The 15,885-nt window shown below is 36.8% G+C and overlaps 1 protein-coding gene across 12 annotated transcripts in view; it reads left to right on the forward strand.

The window, feature by feature from the left end:
* Window positions 1-14,188, forward strand: part of ACSL4 (acyl-CoA synthetase long chain family member 4) — a 105,932-nt gene extending 91,744 nt beyond the window's left edge. For all 12 annotated transcript variants that reach the window (XM_066248675.1, XM_066248670.1, XM_066248672.1 and 9 more), the window contains 4 exons: window positions 1,766-1,957; window positions 3,870-3,984; window positions 4,355-4,512; window positions 11,317-14,188. In XM_066248675.1, the coding sequence (XP_066104772.1) occupies window positions 1,766-1,957; window positions 3,870-3,984; window positions 4,355-4,512; window positions 11,317-11,474 (623 nt within the window). In that variant the 3' untranslated portion in view covers window positions 11,475-14,188. The remainder of the gene's footprint in view (window positions 1-1,765; window positions 1,958-3,869; window positions 3,985-4,354; window positions 4,513-11,316) is intronic.
* Window positions 14,189-15,885: the final 1,697 nt, after the last annotated feature.

Raw genomic sequence — 15,885 nt, forward strand, 5'->3', positions numbered from 1 at the left:
CACACACACCTCTTCTTAGATCTTGAGCCCAGCAAACATTTTCATAGTTGAGACTCAGCTGTCTAGCAATTTCCATAGTCGGATTTTTACATGTAACTGCCAAGGCAAGCCACTTAGCAGAAACCTGCTCCTTATGGACATTGGCGATCATTCTTTTTACAAGTCAGTTGAAGACAAAAGGAAACCATTTTGTCTTCCTACGTTTCATTTTGAAATCATGAAAAAAGTACTAACCATATACATTACTACAAAATTAGCAAATACCTAACAACCTAGCCTTACCAGATAAAGGAAGAATAAAAATTTAAGATTTTAAACAAGAATACGCAGATTGTGACGGAGCCACAAACTGAGAATTTAAGGGATCAGCTTATAGGATATCCTTTAGGTTGATTCAACCCAGAAATTGAATAGGCTTTATCTGGCATAAACTTAAAAGTTTCTAACAGTGTTTCTCCTACAGGGCTTGCTCATTATATGCATTATTGTTGGTACTTTATGAGCAAAGAACCATTTAAAAAAAACACATCGAAGAGCCGATTTCATTCCCAAGAATTTGACATCCTGGGAATAAGTTCTTTCTCCCATGATAATGCCCATCCAATTCTTGAATGAAAACTGAAGAAAATATAGATAGTAGAGGGGTAGCCAAAAGTAGGTTTACAGTTATAATACAATTAATAATATAACAAGAAATAATAATACAAGAACAAACTGTGTTTCTTATACTTAAGGATACTATATGTATCCTTGTGTTTTGGGTACCAGCTTCAAAATTGTTTTATGAAGTAGGTTATTAGGCTGTATAATCACAGAAACAAGGAATATAGTAAAACTTGGTACGGAATATTTTAACTTGAATTTTTATTTTCTGATTTCCTGGTGGTGTGCTTCAATGTCAGTTTTGGGAAGTGGGTCCATTTTTGGATATGTATTTATTTGGAGTTTTCCTTGCTATGAAGGAACCTTTGCTTTATATAATAAGCAGAATCTTAATGTTTTACATACAGTGGGTTTTGTCCTGTTTAAATATTGAATAGTTTTCAATTTAAAGAGCATCTAACAACTAAAGGGTGAAGACTGCTTTTAATCCTTGTATGCCATAAAATCTAATCAGCATATCAGTTTATAAATACAGGTTTTTATATATTTCTCTCAAGGTAAGCTTTATTCAATAATAAATAGGTAATTAATTGTGATGAAATATTTTAATAATTATTATCAGTTAATTTGGTGCTTTAATTTTTAAAGTAATAAACTAGCCATAGGAAAAATGAAGAAAATGAAATTTCTCTTCTGTTTCCCATTGTGTCCCGTTCTGACTTAATAATGTTGCCCGTGGTAATCACTTACTACCTGCTCCCTTTGATTAAAACATCCTTAGGAAAAATCCGAAATGTGTTGTTATCAATGTATTATTAATTTACTTCTAACAGCTCCCAGTGTTACCCTCCTTGGGAACAATTTTCTCTTAACAGAGTTCTTTGAACCTTAAGCTTTAATGATGTTCTTCTCAGTGTGTAATTTTATGTTCATGGGAAGGTTTAGGATGGATGATGGTTGGTAATTGTCATTGAGACTGGTATTTCTGAGATCATAGTCATCCACTATTGTCACATAAGTCTGAATAAGTACAAACTGATATTCTCCCATAAATTGATGTATAATTTGATCAGCAGGAAAATACTTGCAAAGGAGCTTTAAGAACTAAGGCAAGCAAATTTTTGTTTTCAAATAGTAACTAATGTGTTTTAATTCCTTCCAGGCGGTTATACAATTCACGACAAGCCAAATCCCAGAGGTGAAATCGTAATTGGTGGACAGAATATCTCTATGGGATATTTTAAAAATGAAGAGAAAACGGCAGAGGATTATTCTGTGGACGAAAATGGCCAAAGGTGGTTTTGCACTGGTGATATTGGAGAATTCCACCCAGATGGATGTTTGCAGATTATTGGTCAGTGTTTTTCCTTTTCTGTGGTTTTCCTTAGGTTTTGCAACTTCAACATGTATAAAAGATAACATTAGTCAAGCCGTTAATAGGGGTGATGATTCCATTGGTTTAAACTTTGGGCAAGGTATTTAACTTACATCTGTGCTTCTCCATCTGTAAAACAGGGACAAGAATACTGGCTTGCTGTAGCTTTTGTTAGGATTAAATGAGTTGATTTTGTCAAATGTTTAGAGTAGGGCATTGCCTGCCTCTACTAAGTCAGGGGTAGCAGCAGTGTTAGGGCTGGGAGGACGGGCAGGAAAATAGCAGATAGGTAATAATTAGAAGCAAAATGGCTCAGAAGAGGTATTTTTTGGGTCAACTGCACATGGTTCTATGTAACCATCTACTATAAACACCCTATTCTCATCCATCCTCACCGTTTACCTCCCCACCCAAGAGGCAGCGTGGACGCATTTACCCTGGCAGCCATTTGTACGGCTCTAACTAGTCCTGAACCTTAGAAAATTCTGTCAATCCTCAACATAAATCTGTTCTTCTTAGAATGTCAGTTGGTTTGGGTCTGTTCTTTTTGAGCCTACTGAAACAGACTTATAAGTTCAAAAAGCTATTCCACATGGCGCTTATGCTATTCACTTTAATCAGGCAAAAGTTAAAATAAACATTTGACTTGCTGATAAGGACTAACCTGTAGAATCCCGGTCAGGTCCTTTTTAAAGCCATAACATTTCCTCAGTCATATTTCTAGTGATCCATGTAAATCTGTCCATGGGACCGTATCTAACCTGAATATAGTTAAAGATTTCTGGGGAAATTTGATATTTTTATCTAGAAGTTTGAGCTGCTGGGAAAATTTCCAGGAAACAGAAATTGGGTTCAATTTTGAATTAGTACTATCCCCACTTTTTTCTTCATCCTTACAAAGATTGTTTCTGTTGGCACATAGAGTGGGTTCCCAGGCTATGAGTTGGCAAGTCAACATTCATGCAAAGGTCATGAGGCAACCTGGTGATTGGTTTATTCATGCCACACTCCTTTGTGTCAGTACATTCTTAGAGTGCTGTCATTTTAACAAGATAATGCCACATAGGGAAAATGGTAAATTAACCTTTATTGACCATGTTCTCTGTGCAGACATTGTACTACATGCCTGCATGAGGAAGGCATCATTACCCCTGATAAAATCGAGAGGTGGACAGGTTAACCGACATACCCAGGGTCACAACTGCCAGAACTGCCATTCAAATTGAAGGGCCCAAAGTCCTGTTTATTCTATTAACTTCATTATAATGTTTAAGATGATAAAATATTAAAGTGTTCAGTATAGTGAGTAACATTTCAGCTAGTACTTCTTTATATTATTATAGCTTTTTTTTTTAAATGAGAGGATGGAAGGCAGAGACAGACTCCTGCATGTGCTGGACCGGGATTTACCCAGCAAGCCCACTAGGGGGCGATGCTCTGCCCATCTGGAGCATTGCTCAGCAACCAAGCTCTTCTTAGAGGCTGCAGAACCTAAGGCCATCTTGCTCCAATCTAGCTATGGCTGCAGGAGGGGAAGTGGAGGGAGAGAGAGACAGACAGACAGACAGACAGAAGTAAAAAGTGAGAGGGGGAGGAGTAGAGAAGCAGATGGACACTTTTCCTGTGTGCCATGACTGGGAATTGAACCCTGGACATCCACATGCCAGGCCAATGTTCTACCACTGAACCAAACGGCCAGGGCCTGTAGTACTTCTTTATTTTAACTAGGCATTTTCTTGAGTGACGTGTATAGGCAAGCATTGTGTATAACAAGATTTTAGAAGTATCTTTGTAAATGAAGTTCAAAGCAGTGAGATTGAAAGAAAATCAGAATTGTACAGACCTTAATAAAATGGACCATAGATCACTGAACATTCTTCATGACTTACAGATCGTAAGAAAGATCTGGTGAAGTTACAAGCTGGAGAGTATGTATCCCTGGGGAAGGTGGAAGCGGCATTGAAGAACTGTCCGCTTATTGACAACATCTGTGCTTTTGCCAAAAGGTAATTTTTTTTTAATTTAGAAATTAAGTTTAATGGTGTGACATTGGTCAATAAGAATGCAAAGGTTTCCAGTAAACATCTGTATAGCATTTGAACTGTCCTTTACCCATTGACTGGTCGAGGCACCCTTGTTGAAGAACATTTGACCATACATGCAGGGTTTCTCTCTGGGCTCTCTATTCTGTTTCACTGGTCTATATTATCTGTCTTTATGCCGGTAGTGTGGGCTTTATTACTTCTTAATGAAACTGTAATAAAAAGAAATGTGTCTTTGCAATTACTTTGTAATGTATTATTTTATTTTAAAAATTAAGAATAGTTGTTCTCAGTGCTTTCATTTCTATTTTTGTTTTATTTTCTAATTTTCTAGTGACCAGTCCTATGTGATTAGTTTTGTGGTTCCTAATCAGAAAAGGTTGACCCTTTTGGCACAACAGAAAGGTGTGGAAGGAACTTGGGTTGACATCTGCAATAACCCTGCCATGGAGGCTGAAATACTGAAAGAAATTAGAGAAGCTGCAAATGCCAGTAAGTAAGAAATTGCTTGACTTTAAGCTCATTAGATTCATTTCATTGTGTCTTGTGCATGAGGTTCTTCAAGATGTCTGTTTATTTGTTTTGTTTTAATAAAATGGATAATTTTAAAAACCTACCTCTTAAATATGTATAATGAATTTCGATGTTGGAAGAATTTTTATTTTATTTTTTTACAGAGACAGAGAGAGAGTCAGAGTGAGGGATAGACAGGGACAGACAGACAGGAATGGAGAGATGAGAAGCATCAATCATCAGTTCTTCGTTGCACATTGCGACACCTTAGTTCAGCGGTTCTCAACCTGTGGGTCGCGACATACATAAATAAATATGTATTTTCCGATGGCTTTAGGCGACCCCTGTGTTTTGGTCGTTCGACCCCCGCCGGGGTCGTGACCCATAGGTTGAGAACCGCTGCCTTAGTTGTTCATTGATTGCTTTCCCATATGTGCCTTGACCGTGGGCCTTCAGCAGACCGAGTAACCCCTTGCTTGAGCCAGCAACCTTGGGTCCAAGCTGGTGAATTTTTGCTCAAACCAGATGAGCCCACGCTCAAGCTGGCGACCTTGGGGTCTCAAACCTGGGTCCTCGGTATCCCAGTCCTCTATCCACTGCGCCACCACCTGGTCTCAATGTTGGAAGAATTTTTAAGTGTTACATTAGTAGAATAACCTATCTAATTATTTGCATGTTACAACATCCCTGCTAAATAAATAAAGTGGTCATCTAGCTTGTGTTCGGAATGGTCCAGCTTTGTTCTCATAGTTCAGAATGATGTATCCTTCTTTGGGTCTTTTACTGTTTAGCACTGTGTGTGATGAGTGTGTGGGCTCTTTATTGTGGAGGTCTCTGCCCTTCAGTTCTGGAAATACCGTGTATCCTTTGTTGGCTGCTCTTTCAGTTTTCCCCTTCATATTCTGTGTTTGTGTTTTCATCTGGGACATTTGACATGGAGGCTGGACTCCTGCCTTAATCCTCTCATTTTATTCTTTTTTCTTTGGTTTTCTATATCATCCTTTTTGTTTATATTCTGGCAGCGTCCTCCGCCATCATCTTACATCTTTTGAATTCCATCATCATAGTTTTCTTTTCCAGGTCTCTTTCCTGCTTTTGCACTGTTCTTTCATCTCTTTCCTGCTTTTGCACTGTTTTTTCAATAACATCCGGTTGCTTTTCCATGAATTTAGTCATTGTGTTATCTCTTATTCCTCTGAGAACGTTGAAAGGATTCCTTTCATGTTTTCTTCTGTCATTGGCAGTTTCTCTAAGTTCCGCTGTCTGCTTGCTTTGGTCATGGCCTCTCACATATCTGCTGACCCTGTCTGTCCATTCACATTTGAGAATGAGGTATTGAAAACCTGTTTGTAAATTTTACTGGGCTTCACTGAAAAGTTATTTAAATGTTAGCGTCTTGGGTCATTCCATTTCTCAAAAGATGACTTCTCCATTCTCTTGCCTGGGATCAGTTATTAGCCTGACTGCCAGTATTCTGGTTGCCAAATAGAGGAAATTGGGAAAGGGCGGGGGTGAGATGAGTGAGCCTTAACCTCCCTGAATTCTTCTATCCCCATCTTTATTCCCTCTCTCTGTTGCACCTATGTCCTTGAGTCGAAAGTCTCAAGTTCATAGTTTTCCAAACAGTAGACCTGTCTCCAGCCTCGTTGGGGAAGAGCAGGATGAAGAGGACTGTTCTCCAAACAGTGTACTGCTCAGCTCTGTCTTCCGAGCTTCTGTCTCGGGAGGTTGGTTTCCTTCTTGGGCTCCTAGTTTGCAGTGAGCTTTTAGCTCTCTTGGCTCCCACTCAGTGACTGCTAGTCCATTTGTTTTCGGTCTTCTAAATTCAGTTGAACTCTCTAACCCAGTGTCCTCTTTCTTTTGTTTTAGTTTATCTTTCCTTGGGGTTAATGTCTTTTTAATTTTAAAAGTATTTTAACTGTTTAAATTATTATTCTCCAGGGGAAGCGGAGTTGAACTGTGTGTCACTTTCATGTTTAGTTAAAGGCTGTTAACCTAGTTTTAAACTGTTGAATTTCCCTCCTAAAAATAATGATATTTCTTTCTTTTCTTTCTTTTCTTTTCTCTTCTTTTCTTTTTTCTTTCTTTCTTTTATTTCTTTTCTTTTCTATTCTTTTCTTTTTTTTCTTGAGAGAGATTAGAAGCATCAACTCATAGTTGCAGCTCCTTAGTTATTCATTGATTGCTTTTTCATATGGGCCTTGACCAGGGGCCTCAAGCCAAGCTGGTGACCCCGCACCCAAGCTGTTGAGTCTGCTCAGTTGGCTGAGCAAGCCCTTTCTCAAGCTGGCAACCTCAGAGTTTCGAACCTGGGACTTCAGCATCCTAGGTCGACTCTCTATCCACTATACCATCACCAGTTAGGCAAAGTATCATTTTTTGATTGTAGGTTATCTGTATTCATTATAAATATTGGACAATACAGAAAATTATAAAGGAGGATGTAAAAATAACTTGATAGTAGTTATTTTTGGTTGGTAACACTGCATTCTTGTATGTATATTTACCTAGCAACTTCATTGATATTTTTCTGTGTCAGTCGATAGAGAAGAATTGCATTATAATTTTAATAACTAAAGAGTATCCCAGTATAAGCATATCCATTTCAGTTCTTGTTGTTTTTCCCGACTGTAAACAAATATAACACACATCTGGTATATGCAGTTATTTTCTTATGTAATGATTGTCTTAGTGCAAATCCCTAAAATGGAATTTCTGAATCAAAGGATATATATATATATATATTTATTTTTTAAATTAACTATTTAAGTTTCATTTTGGTTTCAAAATATAGGTAGTTATATAAGTTATAAGGTTGAAGTTGAAAAACTATTTTTCCTCAAGAAGAACATTCTTACAGTCAACTCGGGATATTCTACAGTTATTTAAGTAACAGTTGCCTTTTATTATTGTAAAGAAAGTGGCCAATTGATGATTTTGTTAATGATGGTATTATTGGTATAGCACACTTTTTATATTGATTTTACCAGGATACCTAAAGTTTTATTGATACAAATTCTGATTCTTTCCTTTAAATGTAGCAATTCGTAAAGTATTTTGGCCAGTACACTATTATTCTTAGTCACTCTCTGAATGTGCTAATGAAGTAGAATAATACTGGAATAGTTTGTCATTGCATATGTGTGAAAAGCAATCATTGGGAAAAATCAAGCTGTACCACCATCAGGTAGAAATTGAATAAAATTCTAGGGCCTGCTAGGTCCCTGTAACTTTTCTGTGCTGGAATAAGGAGTGAAATTGAACAACTCAGGATTAGATAATGAACTAAATATGAGCTAAATGTATAAATCATAAGCTTTTCTATGCCACAAAGATTTCTCTTGCCAACTGTTTTTGAAATAATAATTTCAACACTTATGCCAAAAAGTATAAAATAGTCTGGATTGTATTCAGTATATCGGTATGAAATTATACATATTTCATAGCAGTCCTTTTCATATTTTAAATATAAATGTGAAGTATATGTAGTATCACGAAATGTTTTGGGATGATCTGACAGCTACAAATGGCTAGAAACATTGCCCTTTGCTGCCACCTACCGATCACATTTCATAGTGTTCTGGGTAATTCAGATGAAAATGACACAAGCATTGATAAAATAATTTTTGTTTTTTTCTTTCCCCTAATCTTTCCTACTTGTTGGCATGGCAGTTTATTCTGTTGATAGGAAACTGTGTGATTGCTCTTTGCTCTCTATAGTCTATGGTTAGGATTTAGGTAATGTTTAGGATTTCCCAAAATGAAACCTCTGATGCATTCTTTTTGGCGTTGAAGAGGAATTTAAATAATAAAGATTAAATATAGGAGTTTTTTAAAATAAATATGCTGAATTTTCTTGTGTGCAATTGAAGTAATGTGCCTGATTTGTCCCAATTTTGTTAGTGTTTCTGGAACAGAACCTGTGTAAGTAGGGGCAATAATATGAAATAAAATGTTGAGCCAAATCCATAGTTGAGAATTTAACTATTTCCTTAAGATCTAAATGTGACCGTGGGAGTAGATAAGCTTATATCAGGAACTCCTGTGTAATGAGCTGTCATATGTCAACAGCGTAGACATGGTTAATGTGAGCAAGGCTTTGTGTGTGTGTGTGTGTGTGTGTGTGTGTGTGTGTTTATTTTTCACACTCAGCTTTACAATTTTCTTCATTTTAATACGAAACTCACTAATTCAACCAAGCTTTGGTAAAACACAGACTAGAACAAAAACTTCCATAAATTTGTTTTCTTCTATACTTGTCACTGAAACCAAGTTGTTTTTAAAGTCACCTGGACTGGCCTGACCAGGTGGTGGCGCAGTGGATAGAGCGTCGGACTGGGATGTGGAGGGCCCAAGTTCGAGACCCAGAGGTTGCCAGCTTGAGCACGGACTCATCTGGTTTGAGCAAGGCTCGCCAGCTTGGACCCAAGGTCGCTGGCTCGAGCAAGGGATTTACTCGGTCTGCTGAAGGCCCGCGGTCAAGGCACATATGAGAAAGCAATCAATGAACAACTAAGGTTTCACAACGAAAAACTGATGATTGATGCTTCTCATCTCTCTCCATTCCTGTCTATCCCTCTCTCTGACTCTGTCTCTATAAAAAAACAAAACAAAACAAAATAATAAAGTCACCTGGACTGTTAGCAGTACTTTCTTAACATGCAGATATCTGTTGCTTCAAAATTGCCATTTTAAGTAATTGTGTATAAAATAAAGCTCAAGTGTAGATTCACATTATTATTAATGGGCCTTCAGAATTTGCTAGTATTAATAATAAATAACTTGGTGACATGTAAATTTATTGAATTTAAAATTATGGAATACTGTATCAATTGCTTCTGTGTCCTTATTTTGTTAATTTCTTTCAGTATGTTGAGTTGTCTCTCAAATAATATATATGATGCACCTTATACTATTTAAAAGTATGAAATTCACAATACCCTTTTTGTTTCTGATTTGGATATATAATAAAGCTTGTGAAGAACAGTTGTCTAGAGGCTTAATTTTTTGTAGAATGAATGCATAAATGTATAGATATTTATTGAGGGCTCTCATTGTAGCCCTGTGGATGGCAGTGAGCAAAAGAAAAACTGCTTTCATAGAGCTTACATTCCAGTAGATGAAACTAGTGGTGGGATTCAGCTGGTTCGCACCAGTTCGACAGAACCAATGCCTAATTTTTTGTTGAGTTCGGCAAACTGGTTAAAATGTCACTTGTCATCAGGGTTCTCTCTAAAGTGGGTGCCTGTGCAGTAGCCCATGTCAAAATCACAAATTGACATTCCTTACTCTTGTTTAACGTTCATCTGTGCAACAGCATATTTTAAGCCAGGGGTCCCTAAACTTTTTACACAGGGGGCCAGTTCACTGTGCCTCAGACCGTTGGAGGGCCGGACTATAAAAAGAACTATGAATAAATCCCTATGCACACTGCACATATCTTATTTTAAAGTAAAAAAAAAACAAAATGGGAACAAATACAATATTTAAATAAAGAACAAGTAAATTTAAATCAACAAACTGACCAGTATTTCGAAGGGAACTATGCTTCTCTCACTGACCACCAATGAAAGAGGTGCCCCTTTGAGAAGTGCGGCGGGGGCCGGATAAATGGCCTCAGAGGGCCGCATGTGGCCCGCGGGCCGTACTTTGGGGACCCCTGTTTAAAGCTTTCGTAGTAATGTCCATTCCGTCCATAGAGGGAAAATATTGCAAGTGAGGATGCCAATCAAGAAACAATATGGAAATATCTTAAATAACAGTTTTATTGTGTTTGGTCAGGTATTATTTACTATTTTTCATTAATATTTTAAAACTCTTATAACATAATCTAGGTTTGTATATCTCTTCTATTCTTATTTAAGTATTAAATGCATGAAAGAATAAACTGCCTTTTGGTATATTGTTTTTATACTGGAAATGTTCATTAGGACAGAGAACCGTTTGTTCAATTATTTGAATCCCACCACTGGGTGAAGCAAATATATAATATGTTAGATGTTAAGTATTTTTTGAGGAAAACATAGTATAAGAGGATATAGAGCAGGGATCGGGAACCTTTTTGGCTGAGAGAGCCGTGAACGCCACATATTTTAAAATGTAATTCCATGAGAGCCATACAACGACCCGTGTACCATATGCATTATCCAATACAAAGTTGGTGTTGTCCCGGAGGACAGCTGTGATTGGCTCCAGCCACCTGCAACCATGAACATGAGTGGTAGGAAATGAATGGATTGTAATACATGAGAATGTTTTATAATTTTAACATTATTTTTTTTATTAAAGATTTGTCTGCCAGCCAGATGCAGCCATCAAAAGCCACATCTGGCTCATGAGTCATAGGTTCCTGACTCCTGATACAGAGAGACAGAGAAACTTCTGTTTTGTTGTGATTGTTCAGGGAAGTCCTCTCCGAGGAGGGGCATTCCAGCAGGCACGGGCAGAAGTAAGGAAGGGCGCTGTGCATCTGCAATGGGGAGGACACTCCAGGCAGAGGAAGTAGAAAGACTCTGAATAGGGAGGGTGTCTGCATATATATTTGAATAAGAATTGCATAGACCAAAACAATCCAACTGAAGCAATTTATATATACTCTGAGAAATATGAAAGGAAATTTTTAGATAGTGGTATCGGTTATTAACACACAATTACATGTTTGTCTCCTCGCCTTCATCATCTAGGTAAATCCTGCAAACTTCTTGTTTGATTAATTGTTTCTCTCCCACTCTGCCCCCATTTTCCCAAATCCTACCCCCTGCTCCTGACCCCTTTTCATTTCAGTGAAGTTGGAGCGCTTTGAAATTCCAATCAAGGTTCGATTAAGCCCAGAGCCATGGACCCCTGAGACTGGTTTGGTCACTGATGCTTTCAAACTGAAAAGGAAGGAACTGAAGAACCATTACCTCAAAGACATTGAGCGAATGTATGGGGGCAAATAAAGCGCTCTCTTTCCAGTTGTGCAGGAGGTGGCTGGCGGTTCTTCAGTTCTAGAGTTTTACACCTTTTTGAGCTGTGTGTTAGAATGTAAAGTATATCATATCATTCTAAAGACATGGTAATTAAAAAAAAGTGATTCAAGTAATTGTTGAGTAAACTTTAACTTAGTTTTGCATAGTTCTAGTAAAGCTAAAATTGAAATGTTGTTTCTCTTTAGCTGTGTTATGAATTTTAGAGGAAATACTCTGTTTTTAAAAATTAGCCTGATACTTTTTATGAGAAAATATTAAATGTTGAACAAAATAAATTAGAGTTGGAGTAGAATGTAGTTTGAGGAAATTTGCATCTTCCAATGTCTGTTGTCTTCCTAGTTCAGAAGAAGCTTAAAAATATTAAGCATGACAAAAAATATGTATTAACACTACTCAAAGCAGAAATGTTACAGTCCTTTAAAATTCTTTTCCAAGCATTTATCCTGAAGGGAAAATTCAATCATAATATAACAGAGAATCAAAGAACACCTTGGAAACCATTTTAGGATTGATAATTGTTGCCTAGGTTAGACATAGAATTGTTGTATATTGTGAATAATTGCAGTGCCTGAAGTAAGAATTAAACAACATAAATACACCAAAAATATCCAGTCATATATTTAAAGGGAAATTGAACTGCTTTTTTTGAAACTTGGAAGTCTAAAGTCAGTAACTGTTAATTATTCGAATGACTTAAGAATACTTAAATACATTTGAAAAAAATGTTGAAAATTGCCTTTCTCTGTTCAAAATATACTGAGGGCAAGAGTGAAATGATAGGAAGTTAATAAAATGTTCACAGGCAGCGTTTTCTCTGTTAGAAAAGATGAGGAAGTCATGTTTCGAGTTAAGCCCCTTTACACAGCGCTGAACCTGGAAAGGATTTAGACTCTGAATTTCTCTTCAGTAGCAGGATGGCTTTTTACATGTGCTCATGTTAAATTACACTAGGATTTAAGGTCTATTTGCGGTTGCTGGTTAGATTCTTGAGCAATAGTTCATATTTCAGAAGCCTTTCATTTTGCTTTAATTTTAGCAAAGCGGGTTATGATGAAAGACTTCCCAATATTTTCTTTGAATCTATGAATGATTGATTAACTTGGATGTTTGGGGAAGTCAAGGGAAGAACACACTGTTACTACTTTTTCCCTGTTTGTGGAAAGAGCTTAGAAACTGGAAAATGCTGGATTTGGGAGAAGGGAAGTTACTTAATAAGGGAGTGAGTGATATTTGTGCAGTAACTTGACGCGTGGGCTCCTTTTGAATATTTAATTAAAATCAGGGATTTTATATCCCCGATAGATATTCACACTTGAACCATGGTTACTATAAACAGCAAAAATTCTTAATACTGTTATTCTTTGCACTTTGTTTCTGAATCATTATATATATATATATATATACATACATATGTGTATATATATGTTGCCTATATTGTTTGTACAGATGTGGGCCACCACCACTGCAACAAAATACATTCTTTTTGCTCTAAAATATTTATAAGGAAACTATTTAAATGTTTGTATATGGTGGTACAAAGGAAAAAATCATCTGGTGTTATTATAAGCAAGAATGAAGGTTTTTGTAAAGATTTCTGTTCAGTGTTCTGCAGTGTAAAATTCGAGGCAAGTTCTCCCTGCAGTTATGTATATGTGAGTATTCTCTTTCTTCCCAACTTGCCTTTGAAGAGTGACGAACCATTATTATCAAGTATACTACTATTCAGCTTCTACTGTTCCAGGCCCACTCTTGATCCTTCAGGAATGATTTCCTTAGATTTTTTCAATATGTGACTCCCCCCCATTTGGAATGATGATTTTAAATGTGTGAGTGCATGCATATTCAGATATTTGCACCCCACCCACTTCCATCTCCCCGAAAGCTAGAACACTGCCAACTAATCTGTTGCATAGGTCCTTAGAGACACGTAATCAACACTTAAGGTTGGGTGCTGCTAATTCTTTGCGAAAATCCAAATATTGTTAAGGGACCAGGGAGATGCCACTACCCCCTGATTTTTCATTATGAAATATACATATTTATGTAAACAGATATTTCCATATTCATAGTGACTTTTCAAGTACTTGAGCCTAAAAATTTTGATTCTACATTTTTATACCTGTTTAAATCATTCACTGTTGTTACTACATGTCAGCCATTCAAATAAAGTGTACTTTAAAAAATTTACTAGTTATGTACATTTCTTAGTCGAACACTTGTGACCTTTGCTTTAATTACATGAAAGTCTCCTGCCTCCTTGATTTTTGTATTCATTTTTTTTTTTTTTTCTAGAGTGGAGGTTAATTGTGTGGTTTTTCAGAACTGAGGTACAGGTGAATGATTTAAAAAGTCAAAAGTTCAGGAAAGTAAATGCTTCTTTGGTCATAAAGATTGATTAATAATCCTCACCTATATTTTCTTGATAGCATAGGACAAATGTTTCTGACTTAAGATAAAAAACAGGTTAAAGACTTGTGTGGTATTTGGGGTTTGGAAAGAAATATTTTAATTTTCAAATGTAGTTATAAATTAGAATGTATTCATATTTGTAATTTCTGTTTAAGTGCACGATTACAGTATTGTGACTGAGATTTTTGTGTTTATTCCTGATGAAAAGCTCTGTTCTTGTTTTTAAGTTTGTACTCGAATCTTAAGAAATAAATTCACCCATGTTATCAAGCAAATTTGTGTTTTATTATATGCCAAGATAAAATCTACAGGTTTGAAGAACATTAGTCAAACTTTTAAATACATATATTTAAAGGACTCGTCTTTAAGCTTTTGGAATTGCATTAAGCAGTTAACCTGGCTTGTATAAGGCCCAGCCATATTCCAGTTTGTAGTATTTGAACCCAAAGCTGTTACTTTGATGCAATTAATAGAGTAGATCCCCTTTAATGCTGATATTGTGGGACAGAACATAATCATATTGTGTGGACTCTTAGTGGGTGATAATAAATGATACCTGTCATGTATACTCTTAATTAAAGTTTATGGAGAAATTAATTTATCTGAGTTATATGAGGGTGGATATTAATTGGTGTTAGAGCTCTAGAACCAGACTTCCTCAGTCTATTTCCTGGCTTTGCTATTCACTAGCTTTGTGACTTTGGGCAAATGACTTAGCATCCTCAGCTGCATTTCTCCATCTCAAAAGTAGGCTTGACTGATGATAGGATCTAGCTCATAGGATGGCTGTGAGGTAACATGAGTTAATCCATATAAAGTGTTTAAAACATAGCAAGCTGATGTTAGCTATCACCACCATTATCATCATATCTAGGCAGTATTCATCAGTCAGATTGTTTAATGTATTGGCTAGCACATTCTGGGCCATAAAGGATGATTGCTTGCCCCTGAGGACTGTGTAGAAATAATTCTGGTGTTAGAAATGAGGAGGCCTGGGCTCATTCTATCACTTTCTTTTTGTAACCATGTACAAATCTCATTAACACCCTCTCACCCTCCTAACCTTAGTTTCTTCTTCCCTTTTATTTAAGGAAAAAAACAAACTGTACTTTAAAAAAGATACCTTTTGCAAAAAGAGAAAGATGAATGACAAGATATGAGGAATATAGTAATAGTCCCTAAGGTCCATCATGATTAGCTTTCATATTGTAATTTTGCTGTCCCAAGGTTGTTACTTTGGTAATGATGATCTGGGCCCCAGGTTTTCTGTAGGAATACGAGGCTGTGGATGATTTCATCACAAAAAGTGAGAACTCGACTAAGTACAAGGAGTCCCTGTCATTCCCATGTTCTCTCTCTTTAAAAAAACAAAAAACATGGTTGTGCACACATGATTTAAAGCAGTTCTTTCAAACTTTTTTTTGCTGTGATTCATCATGCTGTGCACAGATGCTTATATAAATATTTTGAGACAGTGTTTATGTGGAAAAATGAATGTAATGCTCACTGACTTTCTATTTTTTATTTATTTAATTGCTCTTTGTAACTCAGTTTGGTTCGTGCCCTCACAAAATAATGTTGTCCAATAGAACTTTCTGTGAAGTTGGAACTATTCTGTGTCTGTGCTATCCATCACAGTAGCCATTAGCTACATGTGGCTTTTTTAAAAAAATTTTTGACAGAGACAGAGTCAGAGAGAGGAACAGGGAAAGAGATGAGAAGCATCAGTTCTTCGTTGTGGCACTTGAGTTGTTCGTTGATTGCTTTCTCATATGTGCCTTCACCAGGCTACAGCAGAGCAACTGACCCCTTGCTCGAGCCAGCGACCTTGGGCTTTAAGCCAGCAAGCATGGGGTCATCTCTAGGATGCCATGCTCAAGCTGGTGAGCCCACACTCAAGTGGGATGAGCCTGTGCTCAAGCCAGCAACCTCGAAGTTTTGAACCTGGGTCCTCTGCATCCCAGTCCGCCAC

This window comes from Saccopteryx bilineata, chromosome X (assembly GCF_036850765.1).
Source record: "Saccopteryx bilineata isolate mSacBil1 chromosome X, mSacBil1_pri_phased_curated, whole genome shotgun sequence".
NCBI classification, from domain to species: domain Eukaryota; kingdom Metazoa; phylum Chordata; class Mammalia; order Chiroptera; family Emballonuridae; genus Saccopteryx; species Saccopteryx bilineata.